The 19,099-nt window shown below is 59.0% G+C and overlaps 1 protein-coding gene across 2 annotated transcripts; it reads left to right on the top strand.

Annotated features, from left to right (window-relative positions):
- The first annotated feature begins 3,835 nt into the window (after window positions 1–3,835).
- Window positions 3,836–17,447, top strand: GGT1 (gamma-glutamyltransferase 1). Of its 2 annotated transcripts, XM_021687910.2 has the most exons (14): window positions 3,836–3,964; window positions 5,858–6,040; window positions 6,529–6,705; window positions 7,320–7,450; window positions 7,573–7,659; window positions 10,611–10,803; window positions 11,161–11,318; window positions 12,322–12,471; window positions 12,988–13,124; window positions 15,878–16,065; window positions 16,275–16,402; window positions 16,499–16,611; window positions 16,684–16,797; window positions 17,127–17,447. In XM_021687910.2, the coding sequence occupies exons 3-14, from the start codon at window positions 6,542–6,544 to the stop codon at window positions 17,271–17,273; spliced, it is 1,710 nt and encodes a 569-aa protein (XP_021543585.1). In that variant the 5' UTR covers window positions 3,836–3,964; window positions 5,858–6,040; window positions 6,529–6,541; the 3' UTR covers window positions 17,274–17,447. The 2 variants fall into 2 exon arrangements, with proteins under 2 accessions (XP_021543585.1, XP_021543586.1); XM_021687911.1 differs by lacking the exons at window positions 3,836–3,964; window positions 5,858–6,040; window positions 6,529–6,705; ... (4 more) ...; window positions 12,322–12,471; window positions 12,988–13,124 and adding an exon at window positions 13,365–13,427 and having other exon boundaries at window positions 15,856–16,065.
- Window positions 17,448–19,099: the final 1,652 nt, after the last annotated feature.

Below are 19,099 nucleotides of genomic sequence, written 5' to 3'. Positions count from 1 at the left end.
TCCCAACCCCAGTGGTGTGGGTATCTGGTTGCACCCCTGTCTGGACATCGTAAGTTGAGGGAAGCCCACCTCCTCCCAGGGGACGCTTGGCCTGAACTGCCTCTGCCTGAAACCCAGCCTCATTCAGCCCCACTGAGGCCTCCAAAGCTCAGGTCTCTCATTCAGGATTAGGGACCCTACTGGACTCAAAGAGGCCAGCAGCTGTCCCAGGTCACACAGCCCCAGGGACAGGACGAGGAGGCAGCCCAGTTCCCACCTGGAAAGGTTCCTGTGCCTTTAAAGCCTCCCTCCACCCAAGCCGGCAGGGAGAGGGAGGGGAGGAGCTGGGTAACAACTGGGCACTGGGGACTCCCCTCTGTGCTGGAGAGTAGCAGGAGGACCAGCCCTGGAGCCAGGTGAGCCAGGAGGGGCATCTGACTGTGCCTCAGTACTATGTGACCCCAAAGGACAGCTCATCCTGTCTGAGCTACTAGACATTGTAGGTTGGGGTCGCCCAGGCTTAGGGCCTCCCGGAAGCGTGGGTTCCATTTCCAGCTCTGCCATGTGCTGGCCCCTTCCTCTCCAGCCTCAGTTTATGCACCTGAGTAATGGGAGTGAGCTGACCTTCAGGGTGAAGGGGACGGGGCTTGTGTGAAAGGCTCCTGAAGAGGGGTTGCACAGGTCTTTGTCTGACCGGCTCTAGGCTGGGGGTCCTCTGTTTTTTTTGTCTGGTAAGGGGGTTTGAGAGTGCCTGTCCAAGCTTTCTGGCTCACTGTGCCACAGGTGTGGGGTGGGTGGAGGAGGGCCGCGTGCAGCTGCTGGACTTCTCTAAGGAAGCCTTTGAAGAAGCCACAACACCCCGGAAGTGGACTTTTGGAATTAAGAGGGAGGAGCAGCACGGAGAAACTGAGGCCCAGGAGGATCTGGTAGCCTGGAGCGAGGGAGCTGTGACGGGGGCTGAGGTACTGTGTCCTCTGGCCATGCTTTGCCCCTCCCCGGGCTCCGGGTTGCGGCTGTGATGGGGCGCAGGGCAGGCTTAGTTGTGCAAGGGGTCATTGCACAACTCTGGGGGGCGCCCATCACCTTGTGGTCATTGCAGGCATGTAGAGCTATTTCGACAGGTATCTGGCTTAGTGGTTGTCAAGCACTGGGGGAGGGAGATTTTTCTAATTCCCCACCTTGTGCCACCAGGGTGGGCAGTGAGGGAGATAGATCCCAACCCGCCTGGGTAACGGTAAGCTTTCCGTTGGGGGTGTGGGCAGGGCTCAGGAAGACGCCAAGAGCTATGTTCTCATGCCTGGTCGGGGGTGGGGGTGACTCCTCACTGCGGGTGGAGGTGTTAGGGCCAGCCGTGTGGGTTCTGGGCTCACCTGCAGGTCCCCATGTCTCCCCCAACCCGGGGCCAGCTGACGCGTGAGTTGCTTCAACCTAAGCCTTGGTTTCCTATCTGTGAATGGGTCTGGGGTTGTGCCCCAGTTTCACCCCTGGGGCTCTGAGGTTGTGGTGACATAGTCCTCAAGCTGGGTTGGAGGTTTAACAGAGAAACTTCAGGCTTCCTCATGCTCCCCTCTCTGAGATTCCCACCCCTCCCCAAGCTACTCCACTCAGCCTAGATTCAGCGTGTGTGTGTGTGTGTGTGTGTGTGTGTGTGTGTGTGTGTGTGTGTTGGCTTTTATATTCCTGGGGACGGGGAGCTTACTATCTTATGTGCCTAGGACAGGAACCATGGGGCCTGGAGGAGACTTTTCAGGCCAGCCCCTGCAGTCTTTTCTGGGGTGACATGGTTTCCCCAGACCAACACCCCTCAGGTCCCTTCTCAGTGTGTAGGGGTTGGGGGGCCTGACCAGAATAGAATGTGACACACTCAACATGTGAGGAAGATTCTTTGTTCTGTAAATCATGCCTTTGGGTTTTTGTTTTGTTTTGTTTTTAAGATTTTATTTATTCATTTGAGAGAGAGAGAGAGAGAGAAAACACAAGGCGGGAGGGGCAGAGAGACAAGCAGACTTCCTGCTGAGCAGGGGAGCCCCATGCAGGCTCCATCCCAGGACCTGGAGATCATAACCTGAGCTGAAGTCAGACACTTAACCGAGTGAGCCACCTGGGTGCCCCCATCATGCCTTTGTTGACAAAGCTTTTAATGAGACCCCTTTCTCCTCGCTCCCCTCCCTGGAACCTTCAGCTGCTGCTGGGCTTTGTGCCCCCAGGCAGCTTCCCCTCCCCAGCTTGCCCCAGGCCAGGGATTTCCTGTTGGGACCACCTGGGGTTTTGGGCCACCCTCTGCCCACTCACATTCTTCGTACCCTCCGCCGCTGGAGATATGTCCATGTCTTACGCCTTCCCAGGCAGGGAGACAATTGCTGAGCAGGCTCAGGCTAGGGGCAGCCCCATGTCTCTCCACTATAGACCCCTCCCAGCCGACTGCCCTGCAGTGCAAATCCCCTGACATCCTGGCTGGTGTCTAGCCCTCAGGGAAGAGCCATGGGCCTTGGTCCCTGGATCCTGGCCTGTCCATCTTCTCAGTCATCCTGGTCTGCAGGTGATGTCCCGGGAAAAAGCTTAGTCATAGCACCACCATCCTGGGGCCATGGAGGATTTACGTAGAAATGCATTTTTTGGTGGATTTCATCCCAAGCTTGCTCAAGAGCAGTGGGTGAGAGGACAAGACTTGTTTTGATTGTGTGACCCAGGATGGGCAGCAATACCTGGTCTGCCTCTGTCTCTCTACCTGCTTATCAGCTGGCACAGCCTTGTAGGGTGGTCATAGATTAGATATTCCAGATGGTGACTGTGGGGGCTCCCAGGCAGCCTAGACACAGATGGTTGGGAGCCAGGGAAGGAACCGTGACTCAAGGAGTGGCTCAACCTTATTCTTGGCAGATGGAAGCCAAAGGGGAATGGGAAGCAGGGTCCAAGGTCTCCTGGACTGGGCATGCACTTGTTCCTGGCTCAAGCTCTCCTTGTTGGGCTGGTAGGGACACGCAGCAACTAGGGGGCCGGTATGGGGTGGCCTGGTGTGTATTGCTGGGCTCTGTGACTTGGACCAGCTCTGGCCCTCTCTGGGGGGCCTTTCCAGGCTGCTCAGGTGGTTTCTTGGGCCTGAGGTGCTAACATTCCTGCATAGGCAGTGGAACTGGTCTGGACTCGAGGCCCCAGGCTATGTTTCAGGAAGTCACCCTTGGCATCTGCCTGAGTGGTGTGGTAAAGGCTCTCAGGTCCTGGTTCTGGACATCATGTTTGGCCCTGGAGTTCAGGTGCTCTGAACAGGGACAGGGTGAGCCAGGAGGGTACCCAGCCTAGGGCTTGCTGGTGGGGTGCTTGCCAGTGGACTCTGCCCTTTGAGGGGAACCGAGGCCAAGAGAGGGGGACCCTCTGCCTCTGTCACTGCACCTCTCCTTCCCTGCTGGGGCCATACTCCTCACCTCCTGCCATTGCCAGGGCGACCCCAAGAGTCACTGCTGTTAAAGCACTTCCCATCTCCTGCCCAGGGCCCTCCCAGGACTGCGTGAACTTTAGTCACTTAGTGACAGGCCGAGTCACTGCGCCTCCCTGCTGCCTTGACGTCAGACTCTGGGGCTGTCCTCCCTGCCAGGCTGGATCTTTTAGAGGACAGCCTGTTCTCCACCCCACTCCGATACCTTCAACTGCTCCATGAGGTGGCTGGGTGTCACCTGGCCAACCGCTTGCCCGCTCTGGGACTCGGTGAGCAGGAGAGTTCCTCTGCCCTCTCCTGCCCCTTTCCTGCCTCTGTTCCTCCTCGGAGGTGCCCTCCCTCGGATCCCAATCCCAGTTCAGAGGCCCCCTGAGGAGCTCTGCAGGGGCTGCAGGCGTGGCTCTGGGCCACTCCTGGGAGTGTGGGGGGGTGGAGGGCCAGCCGGAGCTGTGGCCCAGACTTTCCCAGGCAGACAGATCTGGCTGTGTCCCAGCCCAGAACTTCTTCTGAGGACAGGAGCTTTCTTGGGCCCCTGCCAACCCCAGGCCTCAGGTAAGCCCCCCTGGGTCATGAGGAGTGGGGTGGGGGTTTGAGGCCAAGCGCTGTGCCCGACCTATTCTCTGGCTACCTACCCTCCATCCCCAGGAGGAGGGTTCCCCTCCTGACACCGATTTGGGTGAGAGCCAGGCCTCTGGACTTGGACATTATTTTAATAAGTCTTTGAGAAAAACGTGGGGTGTGGGAGGGGGGTGGGAAACGGAAGCCCAGTCCCCCGCAGGGTGTCTTCCGCAGGGCAGGGGATGTCTGCCTGCAGGGCCTGGGCTAGGCCTCCCTGCTGCCCTGCCCAGGGAGGAGAGGATGGGGGTCGGTGCTGTCCACCCCTCTCCATACTCCCTGGCAATCTGAGCCTTGCTGGGTGCCCCCTGGCCCTCTGGAAGCCCACCTGAGCCCTGGGGTGGATGGATGGATGGATAGAGAGATGGATGGACAGGGGAGACTGGAGTACAGACCACAGGAGGTCATGGCTGGACACTACAGGGGCCCAGGGGGAGGGGAGAGAGGAGGGCCCTGAAGGGGGTCTTGGCTCACAGCCCCAAGCCCAGGAGAAATGAGGCAATGCCCCCAAGGTGCCTGGTGGATGGGACTGGAGGGCCTTCTTGGCGGGTGTGGCTGTGCCCATGCTGATAAGGGGGTCATGGCCTCTGTCCTACCCCACCCACTCCCACCACGTGTGGTGGGAAAGTTCTGTGTTCCTGGCCCAGCTCCTAAGGTCCCTTGGACCTCCCAGTGCGGTTATCTCAAGGAGGAATCCTTAACCCTGACCCAGCCTCCAGGGTGTGCTCCGAGGGCTCTCAGGCCTGCGGGAGGGCAGAGGGCATAGACTGTCCCCTGGAGCAGTGGCAGGGGGAAGGGCCTGGTTGGCACTTTGGAGAGAGCCTTCTGCTGCTTTTCGGAGGACTGAGGAGCCGGTGATGCTGACGGGAGGGAGGGCGGGGAGGAGGCTTTGCAGGAGTCCCGCCAGAAAGGCTGGTGCCTGGATTCAGTCAGGGTGGGGAGGAGAACCTGGCTTGAATCCTCCTGGGGATGGAGGGTAGTGTCTGCCATGCGGCTGCCCACTGAGCCTGGGAGGGGAAAGCCCTTTCTTGCTGGCTGGCTTCTGGATGTCCCCGACGTGGGGTGGGACTCCATTCCTAGACCATTTCTGGGACACCGTGTCTGGCCCTGGAGCTCAGGCCCTCTGAATAGAGACAGGGTGACCCAGAGGGAGTCGCAGCCTGGGGCTTATCGGCAGACACCCCCCCTTTGGAGGTAACTGAGATTGCCTCTGTCACCACACCTCTCCTTCCTTGCGGGGGTCACACCCCTCACCTACTGCCAACACCGCGAGGACCCAAAAGCTCGCCGCTGTCTCTCCCTGCACAGCCCGGCAAGGAGTCAGCAGGGCAACAGTGAGCAGGAGGCTGATCAGCTTCCTCCTGCCCTAGCTGTAGGCCTCCAGGGCATCACCCTGGTAGCCGATGACCATTACAGCCAAGTCCCCTAGCACTCCAGCCTTTCCAATTTACTTAACCTCCGCAACATCCCCCTGCAGGATGCCTCTGTCATTCACGCTGGGCAGGTGGTCAGTGACGTGCCCAAGACCCCACATCAGATGAGGGGCAAGACTCAGATGGGATGAGCTGGCTCCAGGGCCTGCATGCCCCATCCCCTTGGCCCGGCACACGTGGGCTTCACCACTTTGTCACATGACGCTCACACCACTGAACCCGGGCCTCGCTCTGGGCAAACCCTCTCTCGGCAGTGCCTGGAGACCTCCCTCAAACGTGGGAGCGGCTGACAGCCTCCTCTTCGGCTCCAGAGTTCATCTGGAGGCAGAGGAACCTCACAGAGCTCCCGGGGGAGGGCTGACTCGGCCTGTTTCAGGTACACTGTCTCAATTTTCAGGAGAACAAGGGGGCTGTGTGGTCACGGTGTCTCTCTGGAGCAGACTCTGCGGTCGTGGGTGCCTGCAGTGTGTGAGGGAGACCCCAGTTATCTCATCAGCTGCTTCAGCCAACCTCCCCCCCCACCCCAGCTTTGGTGGCTACCCCTGCAGGCAAGGCGTGGGGCTCCCATCTGCTGAGAAAGGTAGGTCCCTGCCCTGTGGCAGCTCATCTGACGATTGGAGGAGACATGGCTGGCTGCTCTCTGAACCCCACAGTCTGTGGCAGGCCACTCTGGGGGGCCCATGGATGGTGCATGGCTCTGGGCTGAGGTGGGGGTCACAGAAGGAATCGGACCAGGCTTGTCCCTCGTGGAGTTCCCTGCTTGGCAGTGACTCCCACTGTAGGAGATAGACAAGGCCCGGCCGAAGCAGGAGCACGTGAAATCTGGGGGGCTCCCTGGAGAGGTTTCTGTTGGAGATGGGGTCTTTACCGGAATGGGGCCTTGAGGATAAGCAGGGAGATTTGGGAGGGCAGAGAATGGCGTGAGCAAAAGTCCGGGGGCTGGAAGGAGACACAGGGACATGTTTCTGAGGCTTGATTTTGGGCTGTGCGCTGTGAAGGTGAGGGTCAGGATGTGCCCAAAGGCAGTCCCCTGACCCTGTTAACCTCCACCCCTTCCCCCACCACCAGCGCCCGCAGAGCCATGAGGAGGCGCCATGTGTTCCTGGCCCTGCTGGCCGTGGTCCTAGTGCTCTTCCTCATCATTGGCCTATGCCTTTGGCTGCCCTCAGCTTCCAAGCCACACAACCATGTCTACGCCAGGGCGGCCGTGGCTGCAGACGCCAAGCATTGCTCGGAGATCGGGAGGTGAGTGGGCAGGGCGTGGGAACACAGGAGGACCACTGCAAGTGGACCTGGGCAAGACCCTCATCCCTCTGAGACTCAGTTTCCCCACCTGTCCATGAGCTACCCAGACAAGGAGTGTCTGATGCATGTGGAGCTGCCTGTCCTTTCCTTGGAACTTCTCCGCAGCCTCTGGTCAGGGCAGAAGGGGACACTAACTCCAAGAGCAGGGTGCAGGTTTCCCAGTGCTCTGCTGGGCCCCTTTTCTCAGACCTAAGGATCTCTGTCTCTTTGGATAAACTGCTGTTTTATGCTATTTTGGACCCCTGTCTCACATTATCTACAAAGATCAGGTCCCACTTAGAGACTTAAACAGAAAAAAAAAGTTACTGATAAAAGTAACAATTTTCCAATTTTCTTTCTATTATAAAAGTCATGTACATCTGTTTGCTTGAAAAGGAAGAACATACAAGCCCACTGGCTTTAAACTTATATGTAAAACCCCAGAACTATGGGCTCTTCTTCCATCCTCCTTTGGGCAGTGTGGCCCGGCAGGGTGGAGGTGAGTGGCAGGGTGCCCGTGTTGGGGGGGTTGGGGAGCCTTTAGGTGCTCACTCCCTGCCACATGCCACGGGTAGGGACGTGCTGAGGGAAGGCGGCTCGGCGGTGGATGCTGCCATCGCAGCCCTGCTGTGTGTGGGGCTCATGAACGTCCACAGCATGGGCATTGGGGGCGGCCTGTTCCTCACCATCTACAACAGCACCACACGTGAGTGCCCCCGGGGAGCTGGACTTGGGCTGGGGGCAGGCAGAGCTGGGCGGCCCCTGGGCTCACACCTGGGGTGAGGGGGTTGGTGCTGGTCCAGACTGCCCACCTGCTTCTGCTTCCAGGAAAAGTTGAGATCATCAATGCCCGCGAGGTGGCCCCGGGGCTGGCCTCTAATGACATGTTTAACACCTCGGAGCAGTCACAGGAAGGTGAGGTGTAAGCTCAGGGTGTGGGTGCAGAGCTGGGCTGAGCTGCTGGGAAGGCATGGGCATCTGGGGCTGGGGACAGCTCTGGCTGAGCTGATGCCTACCCTTCTCAGCCTTTCCTGGCCCCACAACAACCTCCCATAATGAACAGTCAAGACCATCATCACAGAGGGAAAAGAGACAGAGCTTCCGTTATTTCTGCTCAGGTCCCTCCAGAGCCACCCCGTGTTAGTACATGGAGAGAATAATTATTTCAACAGCTCGCACATACCGGGGGTCACTGGGGCCAGCCCTCTGCTCAGCCCTTTTCACCGATGAGCCCCTTGAATCCTCCCCGTATGCCTGGGAGTCCGGGGAAGCGCTGTGTTGATTCTCATTTTACAGGTCCAGAGAGGTCATGCAAACCAACTGAGGTCACACAGCTGGATGGTGCTGAGGCCAAAATTGAACCCAGGCTGTCGAAACCCTGAGTTTTTCAAAGGCATCTAAGTCATTCATTTATTCGTTCATTTGTGGGGCTAGCTCTTGAGAGGCAGCAGAGTCTTTTTTTAACAAGGTCTTATGCGGAGAAGAGGCCCCCAATCTCCCCATGCAGCTGAGGGGAAGCCAGTGGCCACCAGGGCGTGCTGCTCCCAAGGACCCGAATGGATTGCAGGGTAGGAGGTTGGAGGCAGGAAGTTCCGGCTGTTGACCGTAACCGATCTGATCTCTAACGACAGCCTCTGGGCGGGGCCCTGTGAGTAGCCCAGCCCTCTTAGCGTCCTCTCCAACCTACAGAATCTCCGAATTCTTACATCCATTGGGAAACTCCAAATGGGTAGAATTGAAATCATTCAGTGTGATTGCTGGAGTCTTAGACTTAGCACCTTAGGGACGCTTGGGATTCATTTATTTAAGCAGGGCTTATTGGGCACCTCTTAAAATGCCAGGGGCTGTCCCGCAAGCCAGGGGACAAAGCAAGGGCAACAGGTGAAATCCGTGGCCCAGTCAAGCCAGGATAGCAGAGGCGGGAAGAGCCGGAAGGCATGCGATTCACCAAGTACAGCCTGCTCAGGGAGGGTGTGTCTAAGCAAAGACCCGGAGGCTGGAGTGGAGTGAGGGGTGTGCAGGTGTCTGGGGGCAGAGCAAGTGGCCCACGTGGGAACCAGTGAGGCTGCAGTGGGTGACCCCAGGGTCAGAATGGTTCAGGTGGTGTCAGACCTCATGGATCATTGCGAAGACCCTGCCTCTTGTCTGAGAGAAGTAGCAGTGTCCCCTGGGGTGTTTGTGGGGGTGGATCTAGGCCTAGGTAGGACAGAACCCCTTGGGCTGCCGCAGAAGGGTCAGGGAGCAAGCTGCCTGCCTGTCAGGTGACCTGTCAGGAGGTCACCACGATAATCAGGGAGAGAAGAGGGTGTTGGGAGGCGGTTGGTACTCAACATACTTAGAAGGTGGAGCCTGTGCATCTGCTGATGGGTTAGGTGGGACACATATGCCAAGTGTCCTGGATGACTGGTCTTTGATCTGTATCTGGAAGGATGGGGTGCCCCTAAGAGAGAACGGCAAGGCTTCGGGGGACTGGGTTTGGGTGACAGGCAGGAGTCGAGTGTGTTAAGTTTGAGATGCCTTTTTGGCACGGGCAGGTGCATCCTCAGATCTGACCCTTAGAGGAGCAGGCCGGGCCAGAGAGTACATTTGGAGTTGTCGGCACATAAATGGAACTTGAAGCTCTGATCTGGGGGAGTAGACAGAGGAGGCTCTAGGAGAGCCTGGCAGGTGGGATGCAGAGGCGACCTGGAAGGAGTGAAGGGTTGGGTAAAGTGAAGTTAGGAGGGGACCTGGTCTGCCAGTATGGGGGTCACTGGTGACCTTGGCGAGCAGGGTGGTGTGAGACCTGATTGGCCCAAGTTCAGGGCAGCATTTATTTAAGTTGGGGGGAATTATGGGCTGGGTGTCAGACCTTCTGAGATGTGCAGACATGCAGATCCTAACAACCTGGCTCTCGTGCCCAACTTCATGTTGTTATGAACCTAGAAGCTGCCTAGTCTGGGAGTAGCTGAAATGGCCCTGGTCATCCAGGGTGAAAGCAAGAGGGTGTCTGGGAGCAAGGGCCGTGGCTGTACCTTTCTGCATCAGTGTCCAGCTTAGGGCATGGTGGGCGGTGGGGGTAGATGGGAATCAGGGTCCATGGGTGTTTCCACTGGAACTGTGGGTTCCTCTAAAGTCAACTGGAAGAGACAAGCTCTTTGTGGTCAGATGGGGAAACTGAGGCCCAGAGAGGGTACAGGGCAAGGGTTTGGGTTCAGGTGCTGGTTGTTGTTGTTGTTTTTAAGATTTTATTTATATGACAGAGCGAGAGTGAGCACACAAGCGGGGGGAGCAGGAGAGGGAGATGCAGGATCCCTGTTGAGCAGGGAGCCCGATGCGGGGCTCGATCCCAACCCGAGCTGAAGGCAGCCTCTTAACCAACTGACCCACCCAGGGGCCCCTTAGGTCCTGGTTCTGGGACAGTAGAAGGGAGGAAGGGGGAGGTCTTGCCTTGGCACTGGCTCAGTGTCGAGGGTGGCCCGGGCTTGCACTGGGGACTTTGGTGGGTTCTGGTGGACCCCTTGAGCCTGTGGGCGAGGAGGCTCAGACTGAGAGATGGCAGGGGTCTGGCTTCCCCACCGTCTTGGTGCGCAGCTGTGGGCCTGACACAGGATTTCAAACCTGGTGGCCCCTGCAGAGGCAGACATCTAGTCCTGGGACTGCAGAACCCAGCACAGGAGGCGCTTGTCCCCCCTGTGGCCTCCCTCACGTGTCCCAAGCCAATCTACACCCTTGCCTGCCAAGTCCAGATATGACAACTCCCATTTCTTTCTGAAACCTCACTAATCCCATGTGGGGACTGTGCCTAGGTTGTGGCCTGAGAGAGCATCCCTCCCGATGTCCCCGGCCCGGAGCCACTAATTGTGTGTGTCCCTGTCCCTGTGCAGGGGGCCTGTCGGTGGCGGTTCCCGGTGAGATCCGCGGCTATGAGCTGGCCCACCAGCGGCACGGGCGGCTGCCCTGGGCTCGCCTCTTCCAGCCCAGCATCCAGCTGGCCCGCCAGGGCTTCGCTGTGGGGAAGGGCTTGGCAGCAGCCCTGGAGAAAAGCCAGGCCGTCATCGAGCGGCAGCCTGCGCTGTGGTATGTCTGTGGGGGTTGGCTTGCCCTGGGCCACAGGCTGGGCAGACGTGGCCCAAGGTCCCTGCGGGCTCTGAATGACTGGCAGAGTGCTTTCAGGAACGTGTGCTGATGGAGGGACGAGGTCTAGAATCCAAGAACCCTTCCCAGTGTGTGTGGGATCACATTCTGAGCCTGGTGCCCGGGGTCCCAGGCTTGTGTGTCCTGAGTGGCAGGGGCTCTAGGAGGCATGGGCTGGACACCAGAGGATGAGGGCCACCCGCCTGTGGACAGGTGCTCACTGTCCTTTGATCTCCTGTGTGGTTGGGTGGGGCCGAATCTGCCCCGCCTGCCGGCCTCACGGGAGCCTCTCTGCCCCAGCGAGGTGTTCTGCCGGGATGGGAAGGTGCTGCGGGAGGGGGACAGAGTGATCATGCCGCGGTTGGCCGACACGTACGAGACGCTGGCCTTGGAGGGAGCCCAGGCCTTCTACAACGGAAGCCTCACAGCCCAGATTATCAAGGACATCCGGGCTGCTGGTGAGTGGGCAACCTCAGGGGCCCCAGAGAAGGAACCCTGAGCCAGAGCTGAGAGGCCTTAGGTCCTCTGGTCCTGCGTGGCCCAGGCACTGGGCCCTCAGGCAGCATCTGGCGGGGGAGGGGGAGGCAAAGGATACATCTGCAGTCAGTGACAGTCCACATGGATCTACAGATCTTGGTTAGGTCAAAACTGAGAGATCAGTGCAGTTCAGGAGAGAAAGTTCTCGGTGGATAAATGCAGGCCTAGGCAGGAGCTCGGGCTGAGGGAGCATTGAAATGCAGATCTGGGAGGACTTCCCAGAGGAGGTGGTACTTGAGCTACAGATGAGGCTGGAGAGAGGAAGAGCATTTCTGGCAGATGCAATAGGCTAAGGCCCAGAGAGAGTAAGCTATAATTATCCCTGAGGGTCACAGCAGATGAGGGTGGGCTTGGTGGGCTTGGTGAGAGAGGCCTTGGAGGGGCTGCAAGCCGGGACAGGTTCTGATGAATTTCAGCCAGGCAGCCTTCCGCAGCCTCTCTGTCCCCAGCTGTGGATTTCTTCAAACTGTTATTTTGGTCCGAGACACGGAAGAGGGTGATTAGCATGTTGACCTTTAGCACTGATGCAGGAAATTAGCCTATAAATACCTGGTCTGTCTGGAGCCTGTTCCCTGTAGAATTAAGAGCCTCCTTTCACCCACCTGTTCGTCTCTGGAGGAGAGGGACTGGGCGGGGGGAGATGGGAGCAGATACTTTCCACTTGGAGAAGACTCTCTGGCCGCCAGGAGGAGAGAAGGCAGACCTAGAGGCCAGTGGGGCAGACAGGTGGAGGGCAGCTGGCCTGAGCCTGGCAGTGGGGAGGTGGCATCTTCAGGGAGCACAGAGGGATTGGGGGGTGGGGCCACGGGGAGGTGGAGGGGCGGGGACCCACAAGGTGGGCAGGGCTTTCAGTTGGATGGTCTTGTCCTCCCCTCAGATGTGGGGCCCCATCCCCATGTCCACCCACTGAGCTGCTCTTTGCAGGGGGCATTATGACCGCCAAGGACCTGAACAACTACCGTGCTGAGCTAATAGAGAACCCACTGAACGTCAGCCTTGGGGACGCCCATCTCTACGTGCCCAGCGCCCCACTCAGTGGGCCGGTGCTTGCTCTTATCCTCAACATCCTCAAGGGTGAGCTGTCCCACCACGACCCTGCAAGAGGCAGAGCAAAGTGACCAGGGCTGTGGGGGGCGATGGTCAGGGGCTGGAGGAGGGGGAGGAGTGGTCGGGAGGTAAAAAGGTTTGGAGCAGTGTCCTGGGGTAGGAACAGCTCCTGCAAGGGCTTAGGGGTGACAGGGTCTGTCTGGCTTGCCCAGTTACTCAATGCTGGAAGTTCACAGCTCGGGGGGCCTAGTCCAGAGGATGCGTCTGGCAAATCTAAGTGATCTTCTGGGACTGGGTAAGACTGGGTAGCCCTTCCGGCTGGACGTTTGAGGCCCAGACACAGAGGTCCCTTGCCTCATTCCATCCTTACATTCCTCCAAAGTGTCCACTGGTAGTTATTAAATGTTCCCCTTCTCAAGCTGGGCCAAGCGAAGCGATTAGGGAGGTGTGAGCCTACCCCGGGGGCACCCAGCTGTCTTGGCCGAGCGGGGGTGTCCCAAGGGCCCCAGGACTGCCAACGTGTCCCCATCTCTGCTCAACCAGGGTACAACTTCTCCCGGGCGAGTGTGGAGACACCGGAGCAGAAGGGTCTGACCTACCACCGCATTGTGGAGGCCTTCCGGTTCGCCTATGCCAAGAGGACCCTGCTTGGGGACCCCAAGTTTGTCAATGTGATGGCGGTAAGAGGCAGGCGCTGGCCCGTGATGGGTGGGGGGCCTGCCGTGGAGGTGCCAGGATGGCTCCCTGGGGCCACCCCAGCCTCACACATGCTTAGTTAATCCATTCCTACCACCAACTTTGGTGGTGGGCCCGCCATGTGCTGGGGTGGACGACCCCGAGTTCGGCCCTCTGCCACAGGGAGCTCACAGTGGGACAGACTCGACAGTGAGTGCTTAGTGCCCCCTACCCCTGGCCACACTCCCACCTTGGGGGCTGTACCCTTGGCCTGGGAGGTTTGGGAGTGTTCAGTGTTCAGTGCTGAGGTGAGGAATCCCTGGGGGGGCCTTGCAACCCTCAAGGGTAATGAGGAGGATGGGGGAGGGAGGGGGTGGTGGACTGGGTGGCAGAGGCCTCGGCCACCGGCTTGCTGGTCACACCTGGGACCTAACGCTTCCCTGATCCCCACCCAGGCCCTGCACAGCCTGACCCACTCACGGCCAGATGCCCCAGCTCCAGGCTGGGCCTTCACTGAGACTCCCGTCATGGCCCCCCTTACCTACTTGGATCCCCCATCCCGGGGCAGACCCGCAGACCCCCTCACACGGACCTGTGCCTCTCAGCTGCCCCTCTGCTCTCCTGGATCTCTTTTCTTTCCCGAGGACCATTTCATAGTACTCCCCACTGCAGCCGTGACTTGGGGTCGCGTACCCCTGGGGCCACTCCCCCTCCGCCCTCCCTCCTGGCTGAGGCTGGCCCCTCTGCTCAAGCACTTGCCGACTCAGCATGCCCCTCTCACAGCACTGCTCTCGAGAGAGAGGCATATCCTTGTCACTTCAAGCTGCTGCCCCCATTCCTCTGCTTCCACTCAGAGCACACTGGGCCGCTCCATCCCTTTCTCACGCCCTCTCCCATAAGGCTCTGCCCTCCTCACTCCACATTCCCCCTGCCAGGACCCCTTACTCCACCCCCGGAGTCCAGCCTCAGTTTCCCCATTCGGCCCCCCTCAGCAGCATCTCATGCAGTTCAGTTTGCCACCTCCTTTCCTCAGCTTTTCATTTTGCAAAGTTGTGGACATTTTGCCACATTCCCTCCCTCTCTCCCTACCTCCATCCACCCCTTTATCAATATGCATGTGTTTTTTCGGGTCAGTCCCCGATATCATACTTTGGGTCATAGCTCCTAAGACAGGACTCCTACATACTGCCATCAAGAGGACCTGGCCTGTTAGACACCTGTGTTCCCGAGGGTCCCAGGCTTGTTTAGGTCCCGAGCCCCTCAGACTCAACCCTCGTTGTTCTGTCCCTCCAGTCTCTGAACCTACAATAGACCTCTTGGCTGTTTTGCTGATTTTTATTATTTTTTTAAGATTTTATTTATTTATTTGACAGAGAGAGACACAGCGAGAGAGGGAACACAGGGGGAGTGGGAGAGGGAGAGGGAGAAGCAGGCTTCCTGCGGAGTAGGGAGCCCAATGCGGGGCTTGATCCCAGGACCCTGAGATCATGACCTGAGCCGAAGGCAGACGCTTAACGACTGAGCCACCCAGGTGCCCTGTTTTGCTGATTTTCAAAGCCCAGGGCAGTCATGTTGCAGAACCATCCCACATCCTGGATTTGACTTTCTGTTTTCTTGGGAGTCGATTCAGGCTGAACATTTTCCTTGTGGGGGTGTTGCTGGAAAATTCTGGAGGCATTTCCTTTGCTCAGTCCCCAGGGGCCTTCCTTGCTGGCTCCTATGTCATCTCCTCTCCTCTTTGTCTGTCCTCACCGCCGTGGGGACCCTGTTCAGGCTCACGGCTTTAAGCAGCCACCAGAAGCTAGTGGCTCCATGTTTATCCCTCAGCCAGGTCTTGCCTGTCAACTCCACACACATAGATCCACCACCCACCTGAAACAGGAAAGGGCACCTGTTCAGAATCAAGCTCCCGACTGTCCCCTTCACTGACCCTTCTGCAGTGTTTACCTCCCCAGTTCAATGGCCGCTCTGGACGGAAGACTTCGGGGCCATTGTTTCTCTCCCATCTGGGTCAGCCACCATCTGTCACTTGGTTGATGCCATAGCCTCCCAGTTGGGTTCTACGCTACACCCCCCCACAGCTGCCAGAGAGGTCCTGTGAACTACCGGTGCGCCCCTTCCTCTGTCCCAGGCCCAGGTGGCTCAAAGCAAAAGCCAGACTCCTTATAGGGCCTATGAAGACTTACGGGATAACCCCCTGCTAACATCTTCCACCACTTCTCTCTTTGACCCTATTCACCCTCTGCCTGTCACTCACAGGCCTGCCTCAGGGCCTTTGCATTTACCACCAGACCTCATTCAGGCCTCTTTTCAGCTGTCACCTCCTCTGAGAAGCCCTCCCTGACCACCTCGCCCCCACCTCATCCCTCTCCATCCCCTTTACCTGGCTTGTTCTTTCCAGCATGTCCCTGCCTGCCTTTGTCTTCCCTGCCAGGAGGGCAGGGACCTGTGTGTCTGTTCCCTGTTGATCCAAGCATGCAACACAAGCTCCATGAATGAATGAATGATTGAATGCGGCAAGAGTGGGGGCTTGTGGGTGGACAGACAAATACTAAGAGTTGCTGGACTGCAACTCCAACAGCCGTTGCAGAGGCAAAGGCTGGAAAGGGGATCAGACGGGCCACGTGAGGTTGGGGGTGCAGGAGTGTTGTGGTCAGGGCCATGTCGGGGGGCTTCCCAAGAGCTGCTCGCACAAGCCTGTGCCCCCTCCCCCTCCTCCCCCCCCCACCTCCTCAGGCCAGCTCTGGGGTCTCGGCAGGTGGTCCGCAACATGAGCTCCGAGTTCTTTGCCGCTCAGCTCCGGGCCCGGATCTCTGACAACACCACTCACCCGACCTCCTACTATGAGCCTGAGTTCTACACGCCTGATGATGGTGGCACTGCTCACCTGTCCGTGGTTGCAGAGGACGGCAGCGCTGTGTCGGCCACCAGCACCATCAACCTCTAGTAGGGGCTGCCAGGTGGCCCTGGATGGGCCAGGGGCTGCTTGCATCTCCCAGATGGGAGCTCCATCAACCCCTTTCATGGGGGGGAGACCAAGGCACTGGACCTTGGTAGAGCACCTGCCCCCAGCCTCACTGGGGTCAAGCTGGAGAGCTTTGGTGGGTGGGGTGGGGCTGGGTCTGGCATAGCTGTCTGATTCAGCTGGTCTGCAGCTTTGGTTCCAAGGTACGATCACGGGTCAGCGGGATCCTATTCAATGATGAGATGGATGACTTCAGCTCCCCCAACATCACCAACCAGTTTGGGGTGCCCCCCTCACCAGCCAACTTCATCGAACCAGGTGTGGGGCGGGGGGCTCAGGTGGGGAGAGGGCTGGTGTCCTGGGCAGGCAGCTGACCGGCATCTCTGTCCCTGCCCACCCATCTGGTGACCACAGGGAAGCAGCCGCTCTCATCCATGTGTCCGGCGATCATCGTGGGCCAGGATGGCCAGGTCCGCATGGTGGTGGGTGCCTCTGGGGGCACACATATCACCACGGCCACCGCGCTGGTATGTGCCACCTACCTGTCCCCCCCAGCCCCTGCCCCTGGGCCACACTGACCCCTTCCCCTCCACCCCCAGGCCATCATCCATAACCTGTGGTTTGGCTATGATGTGAAACGGGCAGTAGAGGAACCCCGGCTGCACAACCAGCTTCTGCCCAACACCACGACGCTGGAGAGAGGCATTGACCAGGTGGGGCAGAGCCAAGGAAACTGAGTCACAAGGGGAGGGTCACAGGGTGTCCTAGGATGGAGGCCTGGATCTCCCGAGTCATCATAGACCACAGCCTCTGCCTGGGGCAGATGACCTTCACATCCACTGCCTGGGCCATCTTGAACCCCTGTGCGATGGGGGTCAGACCACCTGCTCCAGGGAGACCCAATAGGCCCAGTTGCCCCCAGCTTGTTGTTCCTGGCCACTGGGCTGGAAATGGCACCTCCTATGCGGTTCAGCGTGGCTCTGTGTGGTTCCGATGGCATCGTGGGCCCTGCTGAGGCCTCTCTCTCCCCTCCCACCCCCAGGCGGTGACTGCAGCTCTGAAGACCCGGCACCACGACACTGAGGTCACGTCCACCTTCATCGCTGTGGTGCAGGCCATTGTCCACACGGCCGGTGGCTGGGCAGCTGCCTCAGACTCCAGGAAAGGCGGGGAGCCTGCTGGCTACTGAGTGCTCAGGGCGGGCAAGGCTTACTGGCAACCTAGGGATGAGATGCCTGCTGGGGCCAGAGTGGGACCTTGAGGGATTTGCTTCCCCTGTGAGTGACAAAGCAGTGCAATAAATGGGGGTCGCAGCGTGAGGCTCTGGGCAGCCTTGCCGGCCCGGCTCCCATATCCCTGGGCCTCAGTATCCTATGTGTGAAATGGAGTTGTCTGGTGGGGAAGGGAGGAGTGGTGGGATTCGGAGGTCTTTACCCCTCAGGTGCTGGAGCTAGACTGAGAATGTTCTCGAGAGCCCGGCGGGTGGGTGAGTGGGGACAGGGGCAACTCATACCAAGTGCTGTCCTTCCTCACCCTGAGCCCCAGGACCAGGGGGCCCAGTCGTCCCTTTTCTGGCCTGGGTAGTGGCACTTGCTAGGATCGACCACCAGGGGGCGGTGCGGCTCTGGAGTTTTGGGGCAGTCCGCCGCCGGCAGATGCTTGTACCCCAGCTACCCCGTCAGCCTGGCGGGTGTCCCCTGCTCACACCGTGGAGGACACATGGAGGTGAATCTGAGGTCTGAAGAGTGGGATTGGGCAAGAGGCTGGAGCAAAACATCTTGGTCAGAGCCAGGCCTGGGGGGGTTTTCCAAGCACAAACCCAGAATGAAAACCAAGCTGTGATCAGCTCCAGAAAGAGGCCCAGTTCTCAGGAAACAGTGAACTGGGAGAGGTCCCCGGATCCCAAGGGTCAGGGCTTGGACCTGTGGGAGGCTGCATAATGCAGCCCAGAAAAAGGGGCCTGGAGGGGAGCAGTGAGACACAGCGGCCTCCCTCCTCCCCCATGCACCAGCCCCTCCCACCCTCCCTCAGGGTCTGCTAACTTGATGAAATGTCTGACTGAGGAGATGTGAGAGACTGGCGGGGGTGTGCAGGGGAGGATGGGTCACGGCCTGATGGCCAGGTATCCCCCTGACCAGGGAGCATAAGTGCAGACCCCTGAGGGCACGGGCACAGGGGCCACCCCAAGTCTGGACTCTCCTTCAGGAGGCAGGAAAACTTGGTGTTTCTAAAGTGCCCACAAGGAAATGGGGTTTTGTGTCTGCAGAGTCTGGGCCCTGAGCCCGGGAGGGCGGTACCTCTGGGGTCTTCTGGGGACAGGATGGAGGCTGGGCTGGTGGGGTGTGCAAGTCTCCTCAGCCTTCATTTTGGCCCCAGAGGAAAGGCCATGGCCCCGTTTGCAGGAGAGAAGACTGAGAGGCCTGAGGGCTAGTCTTGCTCTGGGTGGAGGTTAAGCTCCTTGTGTTCCTGCACATGGGCTGGGTGCACCCAGTTCCCCAGGCCCCATGGGGCTCAGCTGAGGGCTCCGTCAGGTGCTGGGGGACTTGGTTTCCTCTCTTTCCTTCCCATTGACCCCTGCACACCTCACCTCCTGCACAAGGATATTCAGGGCCTTTCCCAGCTCAGCCTGTCCAGCCATACCTCTAGCCAGGCCTAGCATGATGTTTTCCTTTCCTGGGACTTTGCTCCTCTGGTCCCTGCACCCTGACCTCAGCCTGACCAGGATGGCTGGGGAGATGGGGGAATGTCCCACCCTCAGCGCCTCAGACCCGCTGTCTCTGCTGCCCCTGCCTTCCCAGCAGGGGGGCTGGCCCTGGCCCAGCAATGCACTTTGTTTCCGGGCTAAGCAATGTCACTGGCATGGGGGACAGTGGGGGAAGAAGAAGGCGCCCACAGCCCTCCCCACCCCACAGAGCAGCTGTAGGAAGAGGCCCACTGGAGAGCCTGCCCAGGCTGACTGGGGGCTTGGGATGGGGCCTGGCGGGCTGTGTGGTTGTGTGGGCAGTTCCTCTGCTG

Source organism: Neomonachus schauinslandi, chromosome 14 (assembly GCF_002201575.2).
Source record: "Neomonachus schauinslandi chromosome 14, ASM220157v2, whole genome shotgun sequence".
NCBI lineage: Eukaryota > Metazoa > Chordata > Mammalia > Carnivora > Phocidae > Neomonachus > Neomonachus schauinslandi.
The sequence above is the reverse complement of the archived record's forward strand: the minus strand, read 5'-3'. Positions and strand labels throughout refer to the sequence as shown.

Coding starts and splice junctions, on each gene's coding strand:
- GGT1 (XM_021687910.2), top strand. CDS start 6,542: ATGAGGAGGCGCCATGTGTTCCTGGCCCTGCTGGCCGTGGTCCTAGTG. Junction 11,319..12,321: donor CAAGGACATCCGGGCTGCTG/GTGAGTGGGCAA, acceptor TGCTCTTTGCAG/GGGGCATTATGACCGCCAAG. Junction 16,403..16,498: donor AGCCAACTTCATCGAACCAG/GTGTGGGGCGGG, acceptor TGGTGACCACAG/GGAAGCAGCCGCTCTCATCC.